Raw genomic sequence first — 26,808 nt, 5'->3', positions numbered from 1 at the left:
GAGTGGTATGTTCAGAACTACACACTTCCTAGAAAAACTTTGGACAAAATCTCATGGAAATGCATCCAACCCCGCTTTTGAAAAAAATTGCCACGGAGGACAAAAGTCTCTTTCAAATCTTAGGAAGAGTGTTTGAAATCTGGTGCGGAGAGCTATGATGCTCAAAATTAGAAGGCAGCATCTGCTCATTTTTTAAAACTCAGAGAAAGAATGGGAAATTTGCTGGAGCACAAAATACCTCATTTGCCCTTGTATGAAAAATACAGGAAAAAATCTCCAAATGGTCCAAGCTTCAAAATTTTGATCTAGATTTTAAATTACTCCTCTCCCACTTCTAAAAATACAGGATTCTGGATCATTCAGCTGCATACAAAAATGCCGCCATGAATAAAATTCTTACCCAAATCTAAGTTAAGGTTTGTATTTCTTTCATGGTTCTGGGCATTTTACCACTGGGATTAAAAGAGTTCCATTCCTTCTGTTAATTTTCCTCTATTTCATAGCCCTCCCACTGCCTGGCAGTGTGTTGAAGTCCAGGGACCTTGATTAAACCCATCTAAGCAAACCACGCGTGGGATCGAAACTTCGTAGCCTCAGTGCTGTTGTTTTGATGCTTCTGTGCTGAACAAACTGTCAAGTGGAGGAAGTTTGGAAGTGACTGATCACTTCTGTGCTTACAGGTGTCATGCAAGAGCCGTATTCTGTGTTGTGATCAGATGAACTTAATTCCCCAGTGAAAGCTGGGCAAGGTATTCAGTTCACAGTCCATTTGACTGTAGCTGTCTGCTTCCTTTTTCATTAACCACATTTAGGAAAAACAACTTTAAACATCCCATAAGTGTCAGTGGAGGCACTTTACAAATGTGAGTCTTCACAGCAGAAGGCATAGCAGAGAACTATATAAAAGTGACAGTAAATGAACTTTTATTTTAAAAATGGACCAGTAGGACAATGCTAACCCCAAAAGGAATTTCAGCCTATGAGTAGATTTGCCAGTAAAAAGCAACTAGACTCAATAGAGTTCAATAAAACTAATCAAATCAAATTAATCTGTCATCCCCAGGGAACTTAAACAGGGCATGAAATAGGCAAACAGCTTCAGAGCTTTTTATTGATGTGCTGTGGTGGATCATTTGATAGAATTGGTTGGGAGGCAAAATTTGCAATTTTCTATTGATCATAAATTCAGTAGCTATCTCTATGTAGCCTTTATTCAATATAGAATAAAATCAAATATCATAGAGAGCCCCTAAATGTAGAAAAAATCCCAGTCATAGAGATGCAAACTTAATAGATTATTCTTGAAATAATAATAACTGATCTGTTTTACGGATATTTGTTGTCCTGGTATTTGCTCTGCAAGATACTTCATCTCTATTTTACGGACAGAAAAAAATAGGCCTAAAGAAGGGAAATGACTCGTGTGCATTTGTGCAGTAGCTCAGTGGCAGCACCAGATAAGTACAGAGGCACTCAGACTCCTGGAAACTTGGACAGCCCTTCAACAGTAGTGCTTCCCTGACAGCAATTCCTTGTTCTTTCTGTGATGCCTTTCTTATTAAACAATTTCTAAAGATTATTTCAGATGAGAAAAAAAAAGTATTGTCATTCTCTTGCATAACTTAGATTTTCTAGAACATAGGGAAATGCTTTGTAATTTTGCTGTTGATACTTTGGTACAGGTTCTATCCTCTGGTGGCATATTGGCAGTGATTGGATTGTAGTGCTGTAAAAAGCAGTAACACAGAGTCACCTGTGCTGTACCTCATCACCTTGTCTAAAAAGGCATCGAAGTGCACTAAATGCAGCTGTTGGCTTAGTTTCATGCATTGCAGTGGGGTGAGGAAGCCCTCTTTCCATACGTGGGAATGACACAAAGCAAATAATGTCAGAGATCAGAGCTGTGTGTGATTCAACAGGACAGTCAGAAACAGAAGTCAAGTGACCTCACTTCAAATTTGTACTGAGCTCTTTGTAGTATTGAGTGCTTTTTAGTGTTCAGTATAAAATTAAATAGGAAGGCCTCATTTAAAGAAAGTATGTATTTTCCTTAAAAAAAAAGTCAGGCTTTTAAAGGATGCCTTAATGTTGTGATTATAATGTCCAAAATCAAGCATTTTAAAAACTCTTGGGCTTTCTGACATTTTATTTTGTTCCCACCTGCTGTCATCTTTTTATACTACTTGTTAAGAAAGGAATACTTTGTATGGAGATGTCAGATGCTTTTAATTATATACAATTTGCTTGTTTCTTACAGCACTTATCTACCTGCCTATTAGTGCTGAATTCTTCTAGGATGCAAGCCCACAGAAAGTTTTCATAATTGATTCTGCCCTGATTTATTAGTATATCACATGTTCTTTTAAAGTGCTCCCAACATAAGTGTTTAATGTAGTTTCTTGTGTTGAGGAGAACTTTAAGCATATTTGCAGTTTCTTTGACTGTAAAAAAAACCAAAACCAAAATCAAGTATTTAAGAAAGAAATTCAAGTACATTCTGTTTTTCTTAGCTAAGATTCAAAGTATGGCTTAGTATAACCCAAACTCAGAAAGAAGTCTGGAGTTCTTGTACATCTGCTGAAAAAAACAGGATTTTGCTTGTACAAGCTGCTGAAATGATGAAGTGCACACTTGCCTTGTTATTTAACTGACAGCATTAGTATTCAGATGGAGAAGGTATCCAGCAACAACACTGCTGAGCTGTGAAAGAACCATATGAATTTTTAAATGATCAGATGGGGTGAATGAGGAATAAACAGGAAATACTGCCCCTTTCCTAACACTGAGACTATCAAAAGCACAACAGAGACATAGATACTGATACAGATAAACACTACATAAAATCAGAACACATAGGTCCCATTAAATAAAAAGGGAGAGATACAGTAAAAAAACAGTTGAACTTTTGAAAATTAAGAGCTGTTAGTTTCAGAGAAGTATTGCTGTACATTAAGCTAGAGCAGGTGTGTGAGAGTGGCTGAAATATACTTGAGAGTAGCAGTCATTCGTCCTTCCCCTGAAGGAGCACATAAAAAAAAAGTCCTTTCCTGATTTATTTTTAAACATACTACAGTAAGTATCCAAAAATGGCAGTCAAAAGTGACAATTGAGATGTAAGAGTTTACCCTTTTAGATTAGAAATAGTGCCACTGGAATTACTTGTCCCAGTCCATGGAATATGTATTTATCCTAGCTGAGGAGATGATATAGTGTAATTTCCTTAAGAAATTAGTAAATTTAAATTAAAGAATCAAGCCCGTGTTACTGATAATAGTAGAGCTTGACCTTTTTTTTTTGAAGGGGGAAAAAAAAGCTAAAAAATACTTTGTGCTGATTATTTGTCATTTGATCAGGATAAGATCAAAGGCATTAGGGAAAAAGGCTGCACCAGCTGTATTTTTGTATTACAAATACTAATTTGCACACTGAGGTAACTGTTTTAGGCAAGTTATTTTCTCTGCTGTAGAGGAATTCTGCTTGCTCAGTGCTACTGTGAGATCACTGCCCTTGAAATTAGTGTGGATTTTGCTGGAGTAAGATTGGAATGGGCCTTACAGGAATTCAGATAGTTATGGGATAGACAATTCAGATGCTGAGTGTGGGCAGATATGGTACACTATCTGTAAAACATCCACAGCCTTTTTGGGTGGCAGCAGGAGGCTAAGCCCTTAGACTCTTAAAGCAGGACTACGTGATGAAGTTTAGGTGCCTGAATTACACCTGAATTGCTCCTGATTTTGGATAGGCATAGGACTCTAATACTGAAATCCTCCAGATACATACTGTATGGGATAACTGGACCTTTTGTGTTGAAAAGTTGGACAGACTTCATTTATTTACAGCAATTTATACATAAAAATACATGGAAACAGAAAGGTACCTGGTGAGCATAAATCAGAATGGCTTTTTTGGGCTAAGTAACTTTAAAACTCTATGTTATATTCCCACCAGGACAACATACACGCAGAGGGAGGCTGCAAATTTTGGTTGGATTACTGCAGAAAATGTGGGAGTTGCTTTGGTTGCCAAAAATTAATAGAAGGCTTTAAAAATTATCTTCTCAGTAAACTGGATTTTCAGCCTTGAAATTTCTTGTTTTCCTCTTACAGCTTGTCATTTAGGGTAAATGAACTCAGCGTTGTACAATGGTTTACATAGCTGCACAAAGGTAAATACAGGTAGTCTAGAGTATGTTACCACCTTGTGAACATGTCAGAGTGGTATTTTGTGGAAACATTTCAGTGACAGCCTTTTTTCTTGTTTTAAAATGTTTGCTGACAGTGTGTTTGAAGAATGGAGAAAGTGAATGAACATGACATTTGTACTTGTGACCTCTGTTCAAGACAGTGATTATGGTACTGTGAGTAAAATTGGATTTTTTTCTTCAGGAGTCCTGCAGAAAGTCGCTGTAATATTTGAATTCCAGGTTTTCCATCAAAGCATAACTTGGAAGAGATTTAAGGGATTCATAGGCCTTCTGCTGACCCTCAGTCCAGGATTTGAGGACAAAAAAGTAAATTGGAACTTCAAATAGTACCTTTGCTATATGGTTTTTTTTTAATATTGTTGTTTTATAGTTAAAGGGGCCTGTTTCTAAGTGTCAACCAGTTTTTGTTTTTGAAATGAATTAATTCAGTTGAAAAAAGGTGGGAAGTACCTGGTAGTTTGAATTGTTTTGTCCAGTGTATTATCCCAAGCCGGGTATTCTATGTTATGTTATTGATTGCTGTGTCTGGTCTGGCTTTGAAATGTTTCAAACCATGAGAATTTTATCATTCTTCTGGGGCTACTATGTCCTCTTAAGAGATTTCACTGACAGTAAGTTTTTCCTGATAATACAGGTAGCTCTCTTCTCTGGTTTTGTGATGACTCCATTATTCTTTGAAATATGTGGGTAATCACTAGACATTCTCAAAAAATTCCCTTTCAAACTGGAAGATAAAGAGAATTTTAGGCAATATGGAGGATAGATAGCAGGAGTGAAAAAAATTTATCAAGTTGGATATCCTTTCTGATTGAAACACGTTTCTTAAGTCTGCACCATACTCTTAGTGACACACAATTCTGATGGATACTACTCGTGAGAGACTCAGATGTACTTTTCTAGAGACCTAAGTTGGCTTGTTATTTCATTTTTAAGATACTGACAGTGAAATGACTAAAGAGTGAGACAAAATCTGTCTGCAGAATAAATATGTGAATCTTTCCATCATTTCAACTTTCTTCCTCTGCTACATTTTGTTGTGTTTGTATCCCTTATTTTTGATTTTTATCACATACTGTGAAGGCCAGTGTTTTACAACAGGATCTTGGCAGGTTGAGAGCTGTGACTGTGAATAATGAGTCAATTATCACTTAGTCAGGGGAAAGGCAGAGTGATCCTCTTGCTGTCTTGAAAGTGATCTTTCCTTCTTCCCCTTCTCTTTCAAAAGTGAGGACAGAAATGGTTGAAATTCAGAACACTATCAAAGAAATACTCTGATACTTGTCTGCAGATTGTATTTCTTTAACTTCAAGACAACTTATGTGTGTTTTTTTCAATAATATTTTAAAGTTCATTACAGATACTGCTTCAAGGGAGCCAGTTACGTGATGCATGCATTGGGAGACTATGGGTGTCATTAGCTACTTTGGGCAGCTGAAGTTGGCTCTTACTGGTCCTGAGGGACTGTGCTCAAGGCTGGCAACATGATGTTTAAATCACCTGCCCCCCTTTAATTTATATGGAATGGCCTCATTATGCACATGGTTGCATAGCTGATATTCTGTCCACAGAATAGCATTTAACAACTGCTTTGGGTTGCTTAGACATTTTTATTCTGAATTTTTCTTCACAAGCAGTCAGGAATCTAGTGTCACATTGCAGTGGTGAATGTTTCATCAAATGTAAGAGGGTTTAATATTCTCTAACCCAATAACTCTGCAATGGTCTTAACCAGGAAAAGGTTTCTGTCAAAAGTTTATGACTGATCTCTTAGGAAAAGGGATAGTGCTTCTAAGCTGTAGTCTGGAGTTGGTAAATGGCACATAAATACTACAAATGCACCAGATTTCTTACTAACTCATTTAATCTGTCTAGGTTTTTAGCTGTGACAATAGCTCAGGTTTCTTCAGCTCCAGAAAATATATAACCTAATAAAGCAAGTTTGTCAGCTCATATGTGCTGCCTAATTATAACTGCTCAACTATGTGTCATAGGTCTTTTGATGCTAAAAGTGGTATTATTTTCTCTGGAGAATTCAGAACCTGTATTTTTGAGAAGGATGATCTGGTTTATATCCCAGAAGAATGACCACAGTGGTATACAAGAAAAACATGGGCTAGTGCAGGAATATCATGTTTATTCAGAGTGTATTGGCTGTATGATTTATGCTTCAGATCATTCCGGTGATGATTTCTTTTGTCTCTCTGTTGGTCTGGTGAGAATCTTTTTATCACTTCTCATATGTAAATGCTCCTGATGTGCACAGGGAGGATACTGGGTTGGTCCTCAGGCCCTGTTGTTACTCTATAGGTCTGCAGGTGTTGGGCTGCATTATTTGCATGTACACATTTACCCCAAAATACATTAGTGTTCTTTTGTGGCTTGTCAGTCTTTAGGATAAAACTTGCAAGTTCTTAGGGTAAAACAGGAAGCCCATCCTGTTTTACTACTAAAGTAAAAAAAGATTGAAGTTTTTTGAGAAAGCCATCTAGTTCTTCCTATAAAGTAGGGTGACAGTAAAATTATCTTCAAATATTGGGTGACTGTTTTACTGGTCAAGAATTTAAAAGAGGGTTTCGTGTCTAATACTGCTTCGTTTCCATGGCTTAAAAAGAGAGTATGTTGGAAAAGTGGTGGCTCAAATGTACTGCTGTATCCAAATACTGTTTTAGGAAGGTACTTGCTAAAAAAGCAGGGAGAAGCAAGATGTTACAGAGACCTGGGATTTAGGAGTTATTCAGAGGATCCATCTGTTATCTGAGCATTAAAACCTGTTTGCTAGATTGCTCTGGTGTGGTGCAGTTTGCTTTCTATGAACCGTGACTCTTGTAAGTGTGGACTTCAGGTTATGTCCAGCCTGCCAGCCCCTTTCTGTGTGTCATAGTAACTGCAGCACAGAGCTGTCCCAGGGGATTAATAATTCTTTGCTGTATGGCTCAGTGTAGTAACCCCAAAGGCATCATTAAAACTCTCCACAACAATTACTTCAATGCTTATAATACATAATTATGCTTTGGAAATGCAATGTGGTGTTTCTTATTGTTGCAAAGTAAATTTTTCAAACTAAACCCAAAAAGCTTCATTAAATGAGCATTTCTTTTTCATTAAGAACATGTGGTGCAAAGTTCATTTTAATTGATTGTCCTATGGCTGTTCCTTATTTGATAATGGGACTTTTAAAATAAAAAGTACTGCGTTTTTATTTTGGTCTGATTACTGTATTTTTTGCCAGTGTGAAGGAAAAAACCCCTGCCATTCAGCATGGGTTTGGAAATCCATACTTCCATGCATATACTTGTCTGTAATTAGCTTCTAGATTCTGTCTGTATTGTTGAGATTTCAACTGATGATGACCTAGCTGTATCCTAATTCTGCTGGCTGCTTTGTGCTCCATGATCCTGGCTGGTAGGATAGTCAGAAGCACTTACAGTTGTCTTAACTTTGCTCTTGTTGTCCAAGGAGTTGTTAAAGGTCTGAAAGATGTCAAAAGCTATCATTGAAAGACTCAGTTCTGTTTCTGAATAGTTCCCTATTTTCAGCGAGGACTCAATATACCACTATTAATGTACAAAATAAGCCCAAGAGAAGTTATTCTGATACTCTATCAATACACTGGAAATGCATTTTTCCAGTTAGTCTTTCAAGACCAAAGGAATCCCCTGAGGGAGCAAACCCTGCTTGAACATCTGTATTTATTCTTTAATCTCAGATCCTAAACTTTGGGCAACTCAATATCACTGGCATACTGCTGTTTGTTAGTCTGATCACAATAAAAAAAAATATTTATTTGCAAAATTTTCTCACTCACATTGTCGACATGGGGAGGAAATCAAATTGGTGATAAGGTAATTCAAGAGCATTCTATAGCTGCTAAACACTAGAAGCAGCAGTGTGTAAAGAAGTCAGCTCAAATGAGGTGTTTTACCAACTAAAAATAGGGGGGTGAGATTATAGGACCTGTCAGTGCATCTCATCACGTGGTCCTGGACTGGTGGAGGTTGGGGGAGTGGTGTCTGTGGACACCCAAGGGCTCTGTGGATGCTGGCCCTGGACCAGCCAGTATCAGTATCAGCTCTGACAAGAACTGCCAAGGCTCACTTCTGTACTAGACAGCATGGGCATTTGCTCTAGTGGTTGTGGTTCACACATGGGGCACATGTTTGTGCTGATAAGCAGTTTGTGCTGATAAACAGGGTGATACCAAGATACTGATGTACAAAATACAAGGGTTCCTCCATTTTTGGCCCAAGTCATCACTGTACTGTGATCAAAATCCCAGCCCTTTTTGACAGGAAGGTACACCCTGGATTAGGTATGTAAAGGAATAGCTGTGCTTGAACTCCTTGAGATGTTGAGTGATTTTGTGGGCACAGATCCCATATAAGCACAGTTGATGGGCTTTTAAAATGAGAGCTGCAGTGTTGGGAGCGTGTGTTGGTGTTGGGGAATGAGGGTTATTTTCTGGTTTTAGTGCTAAAAGTGTACATCCAGAATATCTCTACTGACTGGGCAGTTGCTATTGGGCTCCTGTGTAGTGGTGTCTCAAAGAAGAGACTTTCATCATATATGCTGGTGTTTGCAGTGTCAAATGAAGACATGGGCACAAATGTTATGTGCATTTTCCCCAGAATTCAGAGAGAATTTAAACAAAGTTTTAAAATAAAAGCTAAGGTGCAACTTACTCTCTTGCTTTTTGGGGTATTTCAACTCTTGGTTGATTTTATAAAGTTTTCTTTATATTGCATAAGCTTTTGTGATAATGAATTCTTCAGTATTGAGGAATAGGTGGAACTCTGGGCACTTGAAGTTCAAACTGCATATTCAGTTTTATGGTAAAGTTTGCAAAATGCATGTATATGTTGTACATGGAAGCTTTCATGAGAGGAAACATGAATGTGTAAAAAAGTCAGTATTAGATCTAATGAAAAACATGCTTTTCTTTTTCTTGGATAGTGCATTATGTTTTCTGATCTGGTGCGGTTCTCCTTGCAGAGAAGGAGGGGAAGAAAATCCAGGGAAGTAAAGTGGACTCCTTAAGAAAAACTTGTTCTACCTCTGAATTACCAAACAGAAATAAACAGGATGGCTCACCTGAAAGAAGCAAAGAAATGTGGGTGTCATTTCCACCAGAGATGCCAAATGAGAATGAGGTAATGAGTTAACATTTGTCCTTGTGGACAAGCACCACATTCAAACAGATGAAATATGGAGAGATACACTGTCCAAATGTTAGAGGCTAGTGGTATTTATCCAATTTGAGGCAAATATTTAAAATACTACCTAAGTGTCAAACGCTTAGAGGGGCACCTGCAGGGATCATGTTTGGCAGTGGCATTTGCCCTGCTGAAGAGCTGCCATAATCTGACTAACAAATAAGGCACCCTGCAATGGGCTATGTAATGCTTTCACTGGAGAATGCAGTTAGTGGTAGAGGTTGGCAAAAGGGAAAAAAAATCCTGAGAGTATGAATGCCACCATGGACAGATTTAGTTTGTTTCTTGTCGATTTTAGTAAGTACAGAGTTCTGTGTTACTGAAGCTATGTTACTGCCTGAAGTAAACAGTGGGCAGGTCAGGGGCATTTTTGGTCTTCTGAAACATAGGGGATTAGGGATTTAATGTGTAGGGACAAGAGAACAACAGACATCATCTGGGGGGAATGAGATGGAAGTCTGAGTCAATTTGTTAAGAACTTCTGCCTTCCTGCCTGAATAACAAATAATTGAGCTGTGATCTAACCTGTACTCAAAATTTCCCTTCATTAAACTTTTATTAAAAAATAAGTAACAGGTCCTTTTGTGAAATACACAGAGCAACACACTGAAGTGCTTTCAAATGATGGGCCTGCCAGGCCTCTGAGCACAAGCTGCCACTCTCCTCCTTACTAGGACATGTCTTTGAGGTAGCATCAAGCAAGGCTTTTAAAACAATTTCATTCTGTCAGTTGATTGTGTAATAATAATGAGAATATTTTTGCCATTTTTTTCATAAAAGGTATTGTTTCCTCATTGGTATAATTTGTCTTTGTGTCTCTTACTTTATCCACATTGAATTGTCTTTCTGCCACATAAGGCAGTGTACAACTTCCATTATCCTTGTAATGGAACTTCCACAATCCTTTATGTATGTCTTTGTTTCTAAAGAAGAAAAAGCTTCAGACACGGCTGCACATTTTTGTCACATTAGCGGTTTAAGAAACAAGTACAATAATAGTAGAATGCATCAGAAAGATTGCAGTGTAGCAGCAGGAAGAAGCCATAATGCAGTAAATAGACCACTGTAACCTTTAAGCCTGCCCTGAGGAAGGAAATTGGGGAAAAGACAGCTGTTGAGAACAGTGCTACTGTTCTAAGTGCTGCTTTTTAGGCATGCTGTGATTACTTGCACTGTTGTTCCAAATGATTCAGTCTAGTCCCGTGTAGGTTTTCAGAGAACCTGTACCTGTTCTATTTTCAGGAGCACTCCATTCACATCTTAAATATTTTTCTATAAAACATCTATAAAGCTGTTTGAACACAATCCTGAGTAATGTGTTCAGTGGGACTCTTCTTGAGCAGGGAGAGTGGACAAGGTGACCTGCTGTGGTGCCTTCCAACCTTACCCCTTCTATGATTCTGTGAACTGTATGTATAAATCAGTAGGAGCTTTGATTGTGATTTTGATTCTGTTTCATGCGTGTAAGTACTTCTGCCCATCTATCTACAGGCAGTGATGAGTGAGAGCTCGACAGCTGGTGTCTCTGATAGAAATAATCTCAGTCTGTCTGAAAGAGTGAAGGTGAGGTTTTCTTTGATTTTCTTCAAAGTGGGGGTTATGAGCGGAACATGACTGATTTTTGCTGTATTAATTTACAAATTACTTGCAATTTGTTGATGTATTTCTTTTCCATCTGTGAGAAAGAAGAATGAGAGCAATCCAAAATTCTTTCTAATGTTAGTGAGTATGTACTTTTAAAGTGTAAAGGTTATGTAAGTCTTGATGAGAATGTTTTCAAACCAGGTTGGAAAAAATTATCTAAGAGCATCTTTAATTACTTCATGGAGAAGCCAGGGCATGTAGTAAATCCTCCATGGTAACACTATTTGCAGATAGGTTGGGAAAAAAAACCCTTTTGCTCTGACCCTGTGCGTCTATTCAGTGATACCTGAAATGAGAAATGTCTTGTCTTTTGTACGTTTTAAATAATTTAGATTGTTCAAGGGACTTTAGCCTGAGAAAACAGTAGAGCAAAGCCCCAGGTGAAATACTAGATGTAATAATTCTTAGGTTTTTTTTGCTTCCTAATCAATTCACCATTAGTGTCAAAACAGAAGGATCAAGCTCTAGTTTGCCTACAGCATGTACTGTCTTTGTGCCATATGAAATGAGCCTGCAAAATTGCGAAGTAACTTACCATGTATCATTTTCCTATGAAAATATTTTACTTCTTCATCTTCCCACTAAGTTCCCGAAAAAGTTACTGTACAGCTTGAGCTTCCTTCCCATCACTTAAGTTGATATGCAGCAATTTTGGCAGTAAATCTTTGCCTATACCTAAAAGTATTTCCTTTGGGTTACACATTTCAAAGAAAACTCATATGCTTTCTTGGAAAAATGCAGGGAAGAATGGAGAAGATGAAGCAGACAATTTACTGCATTTTTGCTTTGCTCTAGATTGTACTGTTAAGGAATGGAACTGATATATTTTAACCTATTTTCCAATTTGGGTTTTTATGGCAGTTGGACAATTACTTAAACTTGGAAGATGTAGACACAGATGAAGAGACATACAGTGGTAGGTTCTCCCCTTCATATTCACTGTCATTTTCTGTCTTTGAGTGCAAGTGTGTGAACACTGATTGAAGAACTGTTTCTCCCCTAATGGAGATGATCTTCCTCAGTTCTTCTATTGCTAGAAAATTCCCCACATTACCCCAATTCCCCAAACTGAAGTACTAACTTCCCCACTCTAAGAGGTAATGAGATAATAAATTAAGAGGAATATTTATTGTACTTTGTGCTGGTGAAGGGTTTTTTTTCAAGCTTTTCTAGAAGTGCAGAGCGCTTCTTGTTAGCAACATCTCTACATTTTTCCGTATTTCTATTTTGTATCAAAATTACTTTGATTGCAAAAGTTTTTTCGCAAAGTATTGTGGGTGCTAAGAGACAGTTCTGTAAAGTGGAAATATTTAATGAAAATGCTGTCCCTACCTATTAAGACAATTTGATCCTGGGCTTAAAATAGATGAGACCAATTTTGAATTCACAGTGAACTTCTTTAAGAATTCTAGTTACGAGCATTTTGAATTGTGTTGAACTGTTCTGTACATCTATAGTAATTTTAACTCTCCCACCTCCAAAAAGTAAGTGGAATACTAATGTCTGTAATTATAGGTCCTTGTGTGGTCTTTATTACAACCAGAACTGACAACCTTTTAGCATTTAAATTCATTTTCCTCATCTGTACCTGTGATTGTCCAAGGAAACCAAGCCACACAGATTGAGGGATTTGCTTGAGGTCACAGACAGAAGCTGCAGGGCTTTGATGCTTGGTTTCTTAGTTATTGCTACTTGATTGGTCTCTGTACTCTAATAGTGTAGTTTTGATTAGTCTTTCCTTTCTGTGTGTTCCAAGTTCCTATGAAGTTTGAGGGCTTAGAGACTTGCAGTATCTCACAAGAAAATAATAAACCAACATAAGTCAGGTTTATGGCAAGTATTCTTTCTTCAGCCTTTCAGAAAGGAGGTAGTAAAACAGCAATCCCAGATCAGGTACAGATGTCAAAGATTTCTTTTGAGTGCAGTGTTCATATATGCCCATTTTTCCCTTTGTAGGGCATTGTTCTGTGTTTATGTCTTAAATTCTGGTAATATCTGTTAAAAAACCCCTGGAGCTTGCTGGTGGAAGCACAAACCCACATTTCACTTGTCTCATAATGAAATGAGAAATGCCTATATCTAGTTCATTAAAGTATTGTTAAATATCTCTAGTTCCGAACAGGCCACAAATTGGTTGATGAGAATTAAGCCCAATGCTCTAAAACAGAGCTCTGTTTGACATTTTACCTTTAGATTTTTAGGAAAAAGAGCTCTGCTTAAGCTTGGGGATAACTCACTGCAGTCAGTACTGTGACAGACCTTGCCTCTCTCCAGCTTTTGAGTCATTTCTGTGTATTTGTGTGTGTCCAAGAGTAAATGTTAATCACATACACGTGGAAAGCCCTGGTAAAACATGCTTCATTTGAGGCAGTCTGCCTCAGTGCAGAATGAGGCTGTATCAACAATGCTCACTAACAACATTGAGCTTTTAGATTGTATTTTATAACATTGAAACACCTCCTAGCCAGAAACTAATTGCTCCTTCTAAATGCTGCAAGGAAAGTGAACAGCATCCAAATTTATACCTGGGAAACCCACAGCCTGGGTCTTGCTCAGGGCTTCTATGGTAAAGGTAGTCAGGCTGAAAAATTTCCCCTTGAGTCCTAGGTGCAGAAAATAGCACTTACAGTTTGGTAGTTATCTTACACATCAAAATCCACTTGATAGCTTCATACTAAGAGAGTTAAATCTTAGTCCTGCAGAAACCATGGCAACAAAATGCAATTTAAAATATAAAATTATGTCACCTATTGTTTGTAATGATAAAGTAATCTAGAATAGTATCACTAGTGAATACCTTAATAAAGGATTAATTCTGAAGAATTCCAGTTAGTTTATAAATGAGGCAAATTGTGACACAAATTAGAAAGACATTGTTGTTGACCTTTTTAAATGCTGCCACCTTATGTCAGAACAAATGATTGATTTAAGACTTCGTATTGTCAAAACAAGCTAAAAAATATCATAGCTTATTCTACCCAGTAAAAAATATCATACCTTGCTAGTATAACTGCAACAAACCTTTATCTCTCCTTGTTATTGGCAGCAGTTCAGCATCTCTGTGCTTCACTTGGCTTTAAAGGGCAGATCAGTTAGCTGAGTTAGCAACTGTACATAAATACAATAAATATTCACGCTTAAGAGCAACTAGCTCAAAGCTGACAGTATGAAAAGTGTGATAGAAAATAGGTGTTAAAACATCCCATCTAACCAGTGCTGTCTGGCAGATGTCCTGGAAGAGTCATTCTAGTGAAGGGTTTTTTTGTTGTTTTTTTTTTTCCCAATGTATCTTGCAAAGTTCAATGTCTTTTAAGATGTGAATGAATGTGACTGCTTCTTACGCGTAAGAAAAGCAGCCCACAGATTTGGCCAGTATGCAAATTCATTGTAGCTGCTTTTGTTTGACAGCACTGGGCTGAAAGCTTGAAACAAGGGCAGTGCTTTGCATTGTGGGACTTTGGCACAGAGAACCATGATTGGCAAAGTGAAATTGGTGCCCTAAACCATGGCTTTAATGCATCGTGCAGAGACAGCATGGGTACGGTGTCCTGCCTAATCGCTCTTTCTCCCTGAATTTAATCTCTAACTCTAAGTAGCTTAAGGCAACAATGGAGATGATCAGGCTTCCTCCAGGGATGGATGAAGGCTGCCTAGTGCCTGTGTTTTGGCAACAGAATTCCTTTCCAGGACTGGTTACAAATTTCTTGCTGTAGGGCTTGAGGGATAGCTAGGTGATAATAGGTAATATTTGAATAAAGTACAAAATATATATAAAAAAAAGTCTGAAGATCTCGAGTATGCTATTGTTTAAATAGAAGAGAAAATTAAAACAGGACTAATTAAATGTATGGGTAAGGCTGCATAGCCAAGGATATAATTGTCTCATCCTAATCCAGTTTGGAGTACTGAAATACTGCAAACTTGTCTTTTCAAGGTCCCAGTTGTCTGTAACCCCGCAGAGGCTGAGGAGAAGCCAATTGACTCAGTTACTTTGAAGCTGAGGCCAAGCATAACTATTGATAATTAAAAAAATTCTTTAGGCATATTATATCAACATCTGTTATTTTTCATAATCTGTGCCTTTCCATTTATATTTTGAGCCTATGTTTATATCCAGAAAAATCAGGTTGAGGAAGAGGATTGAGAGTTAAATGAAGTGGATTTTTTAAAGTATGGGGCTCCCCCCCAGCTGGTGAATCCTTTTCTTGTTTTTCTTCTGCAGTCTCTGCAATCCATTTAACACTGCCTTGAGATGATTTCACACTAGGCAGCTCTTTGGGACTAACAGCCTGAAGCATGAGAATTAGAGGAGACTGCAAAATTTAGCTTTTAAGCTTTTTTTGTTATCACTCTCTTCTCAACTCCCCATCAACAGCATTTTTGTGAAATGTGGTGTCTGAAAGTGGTAAAACCTGTGTCAGTGTATATATAGCTGTCAGTGTATATATAGCTGGGCATGGTTTGGCTACAGTAAAGTTATAGACAAAACTTTGAACTTCTTCACTCTTGAAAGTTAAAAGCAGACTTGTGCCAGTAGATTATTTTTTTCTATACTCATACTTGATGTCTATGGTACACAATAAGCAAAAAACTCCAACTCAGCAGCACTGACAGATATAGTAATCACTTTCTGGGATGTGGTAGGGAGGGACTAAAGAGAATTGTTCATTTTCCAAATATGCTGTCATTAAAGTATGCTGGACTTGAGTAAAGTTGTCAGCCATATCATTCAGGGAGTTGATTCTTCATGGTGTGAGAGGTGCATTTCAAAATGTCTTCTCAGTTTTTTGGTATCACTGCCTGTTCAGTTATCTCTATATATGGTGCTGTTGGCAGTATCCAAGGCTTTCCTGTTGCTAATTAATCACCTCCACAGAGAACATAATTAGCAGCTTAATTAGGATCATCATCCAGTAGTGCTGTAGCAGCAGCCTAAACAGGCTGTGAGGTACTGGCTAGAACTTACAATAGCCTGGAGTTCCTTTGGGTGCTCCCACTGAGAAGGAGGACTGTCAAAACTCTCTAATTTTTCTCTCTGAAGGGGTTTCTTTATTAAACATTATCAGGGAAAGCAGCATTTACCAATTAGACTTTCATATGCTGTCACACAGCCAGGATAGAGAGAGACAAAGCTCATTTCTGGCATGTCTACTGGCAAACAAAGGTTGATTACATTCTTACGGGGTGATTGAAGGGAATTTGAAACATTGTTTGCATTACTAACAAGCCTTAAAAAGTGGAATTGACATTCTGAGTATGACAAGCACTTGCTAAAAGCAAAAATAATTTTCCTTCTGTTGTCCTAATTTTTAAGAGTTATCTTTCTGAGCCGTTGCCAGGCTGTTGCATAACAGTGCTTCCTCCTCATCTCTCTGCAGATTGGTCTGTTGAGGGGGAGAAGCTCTTAGTGCAGAAGTAATCAGTGTTTATATCAGTAGGTAATAAAAACCTCTTGATGTCCAGGCTTCCCTTACTTTAGTAAGGGTATAGGTTTAGGTTGCAGGTTTGAAACAATAGTGAAAGATGCCATTGTCTTTAAATGAGCGTTTACATCATCTTTCTGTCCTACAAATACTTTTGACCCAAATTATGAAAAAAGCAGCTGCAGAGCATGTGAAGACATAGCCTAGATACCCGTGAACTGTGCTGTCCTTTTCAGAAAGCTTTCTCATATAACTGGTGCAGAATCAGAACAGATGCCATGCTAAGAACAAGGACTGAAAGCACTTAGATGGCTGGAGATAGACATAAGCAATCAAGAGACTAGGGATGAAAACAAACCCACTTATATGTGAATCATGAACCAAAAGACAAAAATCTAGAAATGAAGTACCCAAGGGAATTAATTCAACTCTTTTTAAAAGAACATTCTACTTTGCAATTTGAGGCCCTGTTGGCTTTTAAATGTTACACTATTCCCAGAAGAAAATTAAATTAAGAATTTGATAATGTATTTTTTACAAAGACCTAGCTGGGAAATCTTTATTTTCAAATGCAGATTCACAGGAAAATTAGAGGTCCATAACTCCATTACCATGGTAGAATTGTGCAGGTAGAGATAAATAGCCAGTTCATCCTTTTCACCCTGGATCTGTGTACTCTCTTGTTGGTTCCATTAACTGACATTTAAGCAATGCTTTGAAAATTTATTCTGAGACAAGAGAAATGTAAATGCAGTATAAAACTGTAAAGAAACTTGTGTATCAGCTGAAAAAAATAGTAGGTAGATTTACATAATCATTTGACTGAATTGCAAGACATATGGTCCCCTTAAATTCTTTCATAAAAACATTACTGAGACACGATGGACACATCTGTGCTGTGGCAGAGCTGAGATTGATTCATGTTAAAAGATATTTCTAAACCTAAGGCATATCCTTCTGATCTGTCACAGAATGCAAACCCACTAGTCCCAGTATGAAGGTTTTGCTGAAGTTTGTAAAGGAAAAGTGATTCAGAAAAGCTGTGCATTTGTGAACTGTGGAACACATCTTGCCCGTATGGAAAGGTTATGCGTCACTCCATCCCAGATATGGGGAGGTCCTCTCAAGTACCTCTTTTTGGAAAGATCAAGGAGAAACAGATGTCTGTGAAATACCCTTAGAGAAGAGAGTCATCTGGCACTGTAGTGGGGCATGTTAGTAGTTCTACCAGGTATTTTTACTTAATGTCTTATGAGAGTCATACGAAGATGTTTTGCGATAATTCTTTATGCCTATTGTACAGATGGTGAAGTTCTAACAAAAGAGAAATGAATGAGCCTGCTCAGCTCATCAGTGTCAGATGAGGTATCTTGTAACTTCTACTATAGGCATCTGTGCTGAGGACCTTCCATCTTTGTTCCGAAAGAAAGATGGAAGGTGTTCTCTGAGTTTAAGAGCATGTGCATCCAGATTTTAATTCAGCACCCTTAAGAAAGAAGAAAGCTGTCTGTTTTCAGCCAAGTTTGATTTTTCCTTAGTACAGTATTACTATCTACATTTTAGCTCAGGACTCTATGGATCTGTTTTAATGGTAGCTTATGCAACAATAAGTACATCACACTGACTAAAAAGCTACTGCCCATGTCTGAGCACTACAGGATTTTAACAGGATTATTCTAATTTTGCATTGAGTGGAAGGTTAACATTGACTATTTTTATTCAGCAGGGTCATTAGTTCTCCCAGGAGAGGTGGAAGAGACAATGACTTACTGTACACCCTTCTTTGATAAGCCTGTTCAGCCGAAGCTCAGAGCGTGGTCAGTTCCCCAGCCATCAGACAGCAAAGCCCAAGAGGTATGAGGTCAGATGTAGTCATTCAAACTTTGGGGCTTTGGCCTATTTGTTTCTTCCCTGTTGGCTTCTAATGTTATTTTCACAAGAACAGAGGGATATAGATGGAAGATGTGGAACTGCTGTGAGTTAACAAGTCATATTATTAATTTTTAAACGAATAATGAATTCTTAAATTATGTTAAGAATTGAAATAAACACTATTTTATCTCGCCCTGCAACTATATAATCCTACATTATCAAAATGTGTACTTCAATACTTCAAGTGGTATGTGGGATTTTTAATGTTTAATTTGTCTAACAGAATACTCAAGTAAGCTCTCGCACTTTTAAGCCTTTTAGCAATCCTTACGTAGAATGATGGACCATTTCATTTTCCAGTGATCTCATGATCTTACGACATACTCATTGGCTTAATATAGGAGCCATTTTCTGCAGCAGGGAGGTAGTGAATGATCCCTTTAACATGACACTTAAAATTAAAAAAACGGTTTTAGAATATATTGTGGTCAGAATTAAGATCTGGTCCCTCAGAAATGAGTAGTAGCAAGATGCTGCTGAGAAACTGCATTGTCAGGGTCTGGTGTGGAGAGGTTTGCTTTATGGACTCTGAGCCTTTTAATCAGACACAGTCAGTACAAGCTTTAATTTAGAATTGCTGTCTTCCTTCAGAAATCCAGTTCTTTTCAAACTGCAACAGAAGGTGTGGATTGCTCACAGGCTTATTTTAAGTCATTAAGCTTCCTATCCAAATAGCGTGAGCATTAACTTTTGGGGGTGTTTCTATTGCAGAGAATTCTTCACTGCTCTTTTCCCCTGCCTGGTCATTGCAATAGAGGCTGAAGTTAGCTTGCAGCTAAAGTGGGCCAGTTTTGATAGTTTCATGTGCTTATTGATGTTTCCGTGAGGCTTAAATCAAGTTTATAAATGACGCGTGACCAATGAAGGTTTGGTGTTACAGCACTGCATATGGTGCCTCCTTTCCTGGCTCAGTTGTGTTTAGTTCCTTGCAATAAACTCTTTACTATAAGGAACAAGTCTGCTTTGGGAAAAAGTAGAAGTTCTAAAATGACCTTTCAAGCTTTAATACCCAACATTCTGTGAATAAAAATATTCACTCTTTTCCCTAAGGATTGACATAATTCAAGGTTTTTGCCTTTATGTTCCATTGGACACAAAATAACACTGGAAAAACTAGAATGAGGTTTTATAGCTTTCTCATTTCATAACTTCTGTATGAAACCAAAGAAGAAGGAGGTTTGTAGCAGCCTGCAGTGTTCATAAAGGACTGCATATGATTCTTTAAACTATAGTTCATGAAAAATAGATAAAGATCCGACTGCATGCAAAATTCATTTCCATTTGAGAGAAAGTTGGGTTATGAAAGAAACTGAGTATTATTACATTGGCTATGAGTTGCTGCATTTTTCAAGAAGAAAGACAATTTTCACAACCATTTGGTTGGTGCCAGGCTACTTAAAATGAAGGCAGTCTTTCCCCTAAATTATAAACATATTTTTGCCTTCATTTAGATAATATAACTGTGGCCTGATTTTTAGAACTGTCAAGATTGAACAGGTCCATTTTAAAATCCCTCAGTGCTTCAAATTGTCATTGCCTTGAAAATTAAGTCTTGCATTGCTTATGGCAGGACTAGTTCAGAAAGAGAAAAAGATTTTCCCTGGAGACATCTCTGCTTTAAAATGAGACTGTTCTCTGTCCATCAAAACAAATCTGTTAGGGAAGGGCAACAGAATGTGGCTGCCTAATTGGTTTTCTTAGAGAATGGAAGACGATTCTCTATGAAAAATAGCAGGATGAGAAATGTCTATGCTATGGAAACACTTGTGAGGCACTTCAGGGTAAATTGTGTATCTCTCGACATATTGCTAGGGAAAATTTAAAAAAAGAAGCTCTGCTAAGACCCAGTATATAACTTGAATAATTGTTAGAGAACGACTTGTCTCCCTGAAAATGTTTTTCTGTCAAAAGGTGTTAGAAAGTGGCTTAGTGAATGACACAGAAAATTATTTCTGTTGTCCACCACTGTTGCTTCATCTTTCTTTCCTCACTTTAGACATAAATATATTCCAGGATATGAACATTGACAGTGGAGCCACAGGCCACTGCAAATTGAACCAGCATTCATTCTATGTTTGAAGTACGCTATCACAAAACATTTCCCTCCCCTACCCAGAAATTTATTTTCTACTTTAATTCTAATTAATACATTCTTTCATAAAAGATATCATAGTATTTTTATGTCTTAATGCCTGCTTCCTCGCATCTTTATTCGTTATTGCCCTCTCTGCATACATGAGTGCAGTTGCTGCATATTTTCCATCCACTCGCTATAAACATGCATTCAAAATGGGATTCATCTCACCTAACTTCAGCTTTAAATGTAGTTTTAGTCACCAAGAGGCAGAGATAAGCAGCTCCAGAAAGTGATTAATCCCACTTGCTGTAGGAATTTGTTGGAAGATGTAATGTATCTTCATCCACAAGCTCTGGCTGGGCCATTTTTGGCTAATTGACTACCTTAGTCTAGAAACCTGATTTTTTGTATGGCTAGGATTAGGAAAGAAGAATTCTGCCCTTCTATTCTTTATTTGTCTGTAGTTTGAACATTCAAAAAAGTATTCAGCATGTCTGTTATTTTATCTTAATCTGTGGCACAGCAGCGTGTATCCTGTGAAATACAACTTCCTTTGAGTTCCTTTAGATTAAGGTTTTACTGATAGGCCTCAGCTGAGCTTTGTTTCTGCCACATGCTATGCATAAATGCAACAAGAACACAGAAGAACTTAAAAGACAGCATTGACTAAGTGAGAGAAGATGGAAGAGTTATATCTTCTCAGAGGCCAGTAAAGACACAGAGATTGAAGGACTTGTCCAGAATGATGAAGCAGAAGTAGAAAAGTGGTCAAGATTTATTGACTTCCAGTCCAGTCCCCCAAGCTCAAGACAAACTTTTTTTTCTCCTAAGTACCCCAGTATATATTAAGCTTATGTGAGACCATCATAGCATAAAGCCTTCCCCCCACTTTTTTAAAATTTATTGTTAGTGAACTAGTAAGTTTTCCCTTGAGTATGCAGTGAAATCATTGGTGAGTGTATGTGCATACTTCACATAATTTGAACAAGTGAATCATAGAGTGCCATAATTACACAGAAATACAAGTTTTAGAAGGACAGAGACAAGCTGTTCAGCTAAGTGTAACTCCACACAGATTAATAAAAGAACTGAGTTGCCAATTATTAATAGATTTTTGAAAATGTCAACTTTAAGATATTCTATTTACAATATTACTTTGTAAAAAAACCTCTAGCAAAATACTTCTGTTATTAATATGAATATTACATTCTTTCCCTCCTTTAATTTGGACATGTAGGAACTGTAAATGAAAGTGATTTTTCTCTTCAGAGAGTAAATCACAGAAGCAATCTTAAGCAAACTGGCAGTTTTCTAATAGAGCAGGATTCTATTCCCAGAGAGCTCTCAAAAAGATTTCAATTAGATGTTAAATTAGACACCTGAAATTCAGATATTTCTCTCAGCTCCTTAGGCAAAAATAACAAGATAATAACTTGATCAGCTCAGAGGATTCAGTGTTCTTTTGTAAAATGTCTTCCTTTTGACATAGAACAAAATTGCAGTTTGCAGTATATAAGTTTTAGATTGCTTGTCTTCGTGGAAGTTTGAAGTCAATGGCTTCTTGGGAGAAGAAGAAAGAAAGGAATCCCTAATGCTTTGAGTATTCATTTGAGAGATGAAGCACACTGATAAATATTCAGTGTGAATAAACTTTTCAAATGTGCAATGAGTGGGTAACAGAAAAATTGTTAACAAGGTGAAGTTGGGTATGTTTTATTTTGGCATCTTATTTCAGTTAGCATTTTGGGGTTGAGTTTTGTAAACAAAAGTTTTTCCAGTATTTTGCTGCATCTGCATAAAATGTTCCTGGAATTACATGAAGGCCAAGACAAGGTCAGAGTGGATGTGTGTATACTTTCTGTAACTCTGTTGACAGAGGAAAATAGATTTGCTTTTGTAGAATCCTTATAAAAGCTTACTGTAGTTTGAACTCTTCTTAGCTCAGTTACCTTAGATGTGTGTCCTGGTTTAACCCCGAGCAGACACCAAACCCCACACAGCTACTCACTTGCTACCCACCAGTGGAATTGGGAGAGAATGGGAAGAGTAAGCAAGAAAATTCTTGGGTTGAGATAAATGCAGTTTAATAGGGGAAGCAAAAGCCACGCACTCAAGCAAAGCAAAACAAGGAGTTAATTCACTGCCTCCCACGGGGTGCACAGCCATCCCCAGGAGAGCAGGGCCCCGCCATGCGTGACGGTCACTTGGGAAGACAGACGACATCACTCCAAACTCCCCTTTTCTCCTTCTTCTCCCACTTTATACACTGATGGCGTACGATGTCATGTGGTCTGGCATATCCCTTTGGTCAGTTGGGGTCACCTGTCCCAGCTGCATCTCTCCCAACCTCCCGTGCACCCCCAGCCCCCTCACCACTGGGGCTGTACAAGAAGCAGAAAAGGCCTTGGCTCTGTGTGAGCCCTGCTCAGCAATAACAAAAACATCTCTGTATTATCAACCCTGTGTTCAGCACAGATCCAAAACACAGCCCCATACCAGTCACAGTGAAGGAAATTAACTCTACTCCAGCCAAAACCAGCACAGTATTGTAAAAAATATTGTTGCAACCAAAATAACTGGAAAATATTTGTGCCTTGCATTGTATTTTGGAAAAGTGCTTTGGATTTCTGCAAATGAAAGGTAGTAGAACCCTGGTTGCTGCTACCATTTGTTACTCAGTTGCTGGTAACCTTACTGACAAGTAATTCTATGAGGTTCTGCCAGTGGAAAAGATGAAAATGAGCATGAATATGCTGAGGAGGTCAAGGCTTTAATGGGAATGAGAGCTTGTGTACAGGCTTTATTTCCTGTTAACATTTTCCAAATGTGCTATTTATAAAAGTTAATGTTGGTTTACCTGAAATAGTATATGGATATAAGCAAGATAATCTTTGTGTGCAGAATGAATAGTGTTTTCTAGACCAACTCTATCTGCAAAGTTTTTCCCATTTATAAATGCCCATGGTCTACACATCTGCGTCCAGGATTATTTGGATGGTCCAACATCTAATGAAGCCGATGTAAGCCAAATCCCTAGAAAATTGGGTAATACAGATGACTAATAAAATGATTCTACCCCAGAAAAATTATTTCCTGATTATTCATGCAACATGATAGTTTATTAATAAAGGATGTAGATACTACCCAGATTCTCTCTGCCCTGTCTATCAAGTGCTCCACCACCAGAGAGGAATCCAGCTACCACTTCTCTGACCTATTAACTGTGTCAATGCTACTTGTTACAAAATGTCACATCAAATTGTGCAGGATACTGTGCCTTCTAAACTGAGCAGTGATCGTAGGATGCTGAGTGTTCTTCCGGCTTTTCAGCAAATACTTGTGTTCTTAATTTCAAATACATCAGTAGTCGTGGAGGACTTGTCAGAAGCTTGGAAAAATAAGCATGTGTGTAAACATTTTGCTGATTTGGTGCTGAAGTGCTTAAATCTTTGAAGCACGTTTCTAGCATTTTATATTAACTTCTCATGGGATAGGGAGCATTCCTATACGGTTTTAATGGTGAAGATGTGTCTCTTGTGTTGCCCTGGAATTCATTTTATGTAACTGCTTACCATAAACCTTTCATGTCATGGACCCTGCAGCTTCTTATCAGCATGGAACCTGCCATAGTTATTTGTTTTCATTATTTTATTTTATAGGCAGAGTGTTTATTCTGAGATATTTCAACCAGAAGCAATACAGAAATGCTATACAATATGTCAACAAAGCACATATTGGCAAATGTAGTACGATTCTTATGTTCATCATGCAAGAAATTCAAACCAGCCAATTCCATGTCTCTGAGATGGTGAAAAAAAATTATTGGAGTCTGAAAATTGATTATGTGTCATTTTGCTCATTGCAGGCCTTTCCTTCACTAAAACTGTGTTCTGGGAAGAATGTTACATTAGTATCAGGTGCATGTATGCTGAAGCTTTAGGTAATACTAACTCAAATTTTGAGGATATGGAATCTGTCTTTGAAATGTAACATAGCTGCATATAACATGTCCATATCCCCACAGTCTTGCTGCTACAAGTGGCAGGGATATAATAGATGTGTGCAAGAGAGGTTTTTAGATTCCTTGCCTTGAGCAAAATTAGTTAATGATGTTCATTCAGATACAGTACAGTACAAATGGGGCGCATTAAATGGCTTAAATTAGGTCAAATTGAATAATCGAATTTATTCTTTTACTTAAAAAGAGCTTAATCAGCTGAGAGTGTTAGAGTCAGAAAAAATAGTTTAATTAAATATTAATTAGAAGTTTACATTTTGAGCTTCCTTATTATCACTTGCAGCAATATTATTTATGTATCTGTTTTTCCTCATTACAGCTACTGGGCGATGATGTTCAACCATTCTCACTTGATGAAGAATTTGATTATGACAACGTGGCACTGACGCCTAAGTTCTCTGAAGCTGAGCTGAAGGCCGTTGTAGAGTTTTCTGAGGAGAAGAAAACGAGTAAAATGTCAAATCAGCATGAGCTAAAGACTGAGTGAAAGGTGTCCTGTGCAGGGCTGTTGGAGTGATCCTTTTTATGGGACGAATGTAGCTTCTCATTGTACCCTTATTTAGTGTTCTTATCTGCACAGCCAGTAAATGGCATTCCTGAGATTAGTTGTTTGTTCTGCCAAGGTGCCTTGGAGCCTGTATTGGCTCAGGATAGGTGTGCTGGAGTGACTTCTCCACAGGACCAAAACAACAAAACTGGTGGATTTCAGAACAGCATCATGGCTACTCTTGCTTATATCTGGTCTTGACTCACTTCCTGAGTAGTACAAAGCTGGTCCTAAAGCTGCCTTTTACCTCCTTCTTTCAGTAATGCAATGAAGAGCTTTTTAGCAGCTGACAAATCGGTCTATGAACTCTTTCCTTTAAATGTATAGAGATACATGAGTGAATAAATCTGGGAATTTTTTTTTTCTCTGTCTTTTGAGTTACTTCAGTTCTGCAAAAAAATAAATATTCCTGTTTCCAACAAACTTTTTGTGTTGATCAAAATTGATGTGGTACAACTCCTAAAATTAAAACAGTAACTTACGCTCAAAAAAACCCCCTCTTCCACACAGAGGAAAAAATAGCAATCTCATCCATTAAAGGAATTGGCATTGAAAGGCTGTCAGATTTTACATTTTTTCACAGGAGATGATTCCAAATAACAGCTTATAGCTTACACACTGCATCACTGAAATACAGCAAGCTGGAGTTGAGTAAAGGTCAGCTATATGGGTGGGAGAGAAGAGTGTGCATCTCTGTGTCCTTCTCTTCAGAGTTTAGCATCCTTTTTTTTCAGCTGACTGTAGAAGCTTTGCTATTGAGGCTTGGTTTAACATCACAATGCTGCATTGTATTATTGGTCATTTTCTGGTATAACTGCATTCACTAAAGTTTACTGACCAGCATTTTGTCCTTGGCCTCTCTCTGTTATTTCTGAAGTGGGTGATTAGCATGATAAATATGAGAAGAGTGCCTGAGCAGACTGACAAGGCACCAAACCATAGATTTGTTTAAAGGCTGTGGATGAATTCTCTGTGGCCAGTTGGCTGCTTCATTGTCAGTAATTTATAAAAGCAAAGAAAGGTGTTCTAAGGTTCCAAGGGAGATTTTCTGGATCAGTGATTTTGTAAACCATAATCATTCTCCACTGAAATCTGAATAGCATTGGTTTTGAGGAATGGTATTTACCTTGATTAGGGGATATAATTTAAGGGTGAGATTCAAAAAAAAACAGCAGAAAAGAAAGAGCTCTCACAGAAGATATTTAAGGAGACTGATACAAAATTACAAGTATGTTGTATAGAAAAACTGGTTTGTACGGGACCTTGCTGGTAGAAGGTAATGAGAATTTTTTTTTAACACTTACACTCACAAAGATGCCTGTGCTGTAGTTAAAATGGTTTTTAAAATGCAATTGGCTGTGTAGCAGATTCTGCTGGGTTTTCTGAAACTTTTTTTTTTAATGTGAATTTATTTTAATTCAATGAAGTGTTTTGTTGGACCCGAGATATTTTAAATTGGGTGGTTTAGATCCAACTGGAATTTTCCAGTGAAACCTTAAAAATTTCTGAACAGATCTAATTATTAATTCATCTTCTTCTGAAGGACGCAGATAATGTGTATACATGAGAAGGATAAGAAGTAAGTTCTGAAAGAGCTCCATAACAAATCTGGGAGAAGGAAATGGAGAAGTGCTATATAATGATAGCAAGGTCAGCCTTTGAAAGCCTCAACAGAAAAATAAGGGAGACTACCTCATTTACATATGTGTGTATAGCAAAGATAAAGTAAGGAACCTTCTGTCTGAGAGAC

At 37.6% G+C, this 26,808-nt stretch overlaps 1 protein-coding gene across 5 annotated transcripts in view; it reads left to right on the top strand.

The window, feature by feature from the left end:
- Window positions 1-25,901, top strand: part of IFTAP (intraflagellar transport associated protein) — a 41,331-nt gene extending 15,430 nt beyond the window's left edge. For 3 of the 5 annotated variants that reach the window (XM_032112706.1, XM_032112707.1, XM_032112708.1), the window contains 5 exons: window positions 9,197-9,354; window positions 10,909-10,980; window positions 11,923-11,977; window positions 18,208-18,338; window positions 24,831-25,422. In XM_032112706.1, the coding sequence (XP_031968597.1) occupies window positions 9,197-9,354; window positions 10,909-10,980; window positions 11,923-11,977; window positions 18,208-18,338; window positions 24,831-24,998 (584 nt within the window). In that variant the 3' untranslated portion in view covers window positions 24,999-25,422. Of the gene's footprint in view, window positions 1-9,196; window positions 9,355-10,908; window positions 10,981-11,922; window positions 11,978-18,207; window positions 18,339-24,830 lie in introns of all 5 variants that reach the window. The other 2 variants (XM_032112705.1, XM_032112704.1) reach the window with 2 other exon arrangements.
- Window positions 25,902-26,808: the final 907 nt, after the last annotated feature.

The sequence above is a fragment of the Corvus moneduloides genome, chromosome 6, assembly GCF_009650955.1.
Source record: "Corvus moneduloides isolate bCorMon1 chromosome 6, bCorMon1.pri, whole genome shotgun sequence".
NCBI classification, from domain to species: Eukaryota; Metazoa; Chordata; class Aves; order Passeriformes; family Corvidae; genus Corvus; species Corvus moneduloides.
Note: the sequence above shows the minus strand (reverse complement) of the source record. Positions and strands in the feature narration are given on the sequence as shown.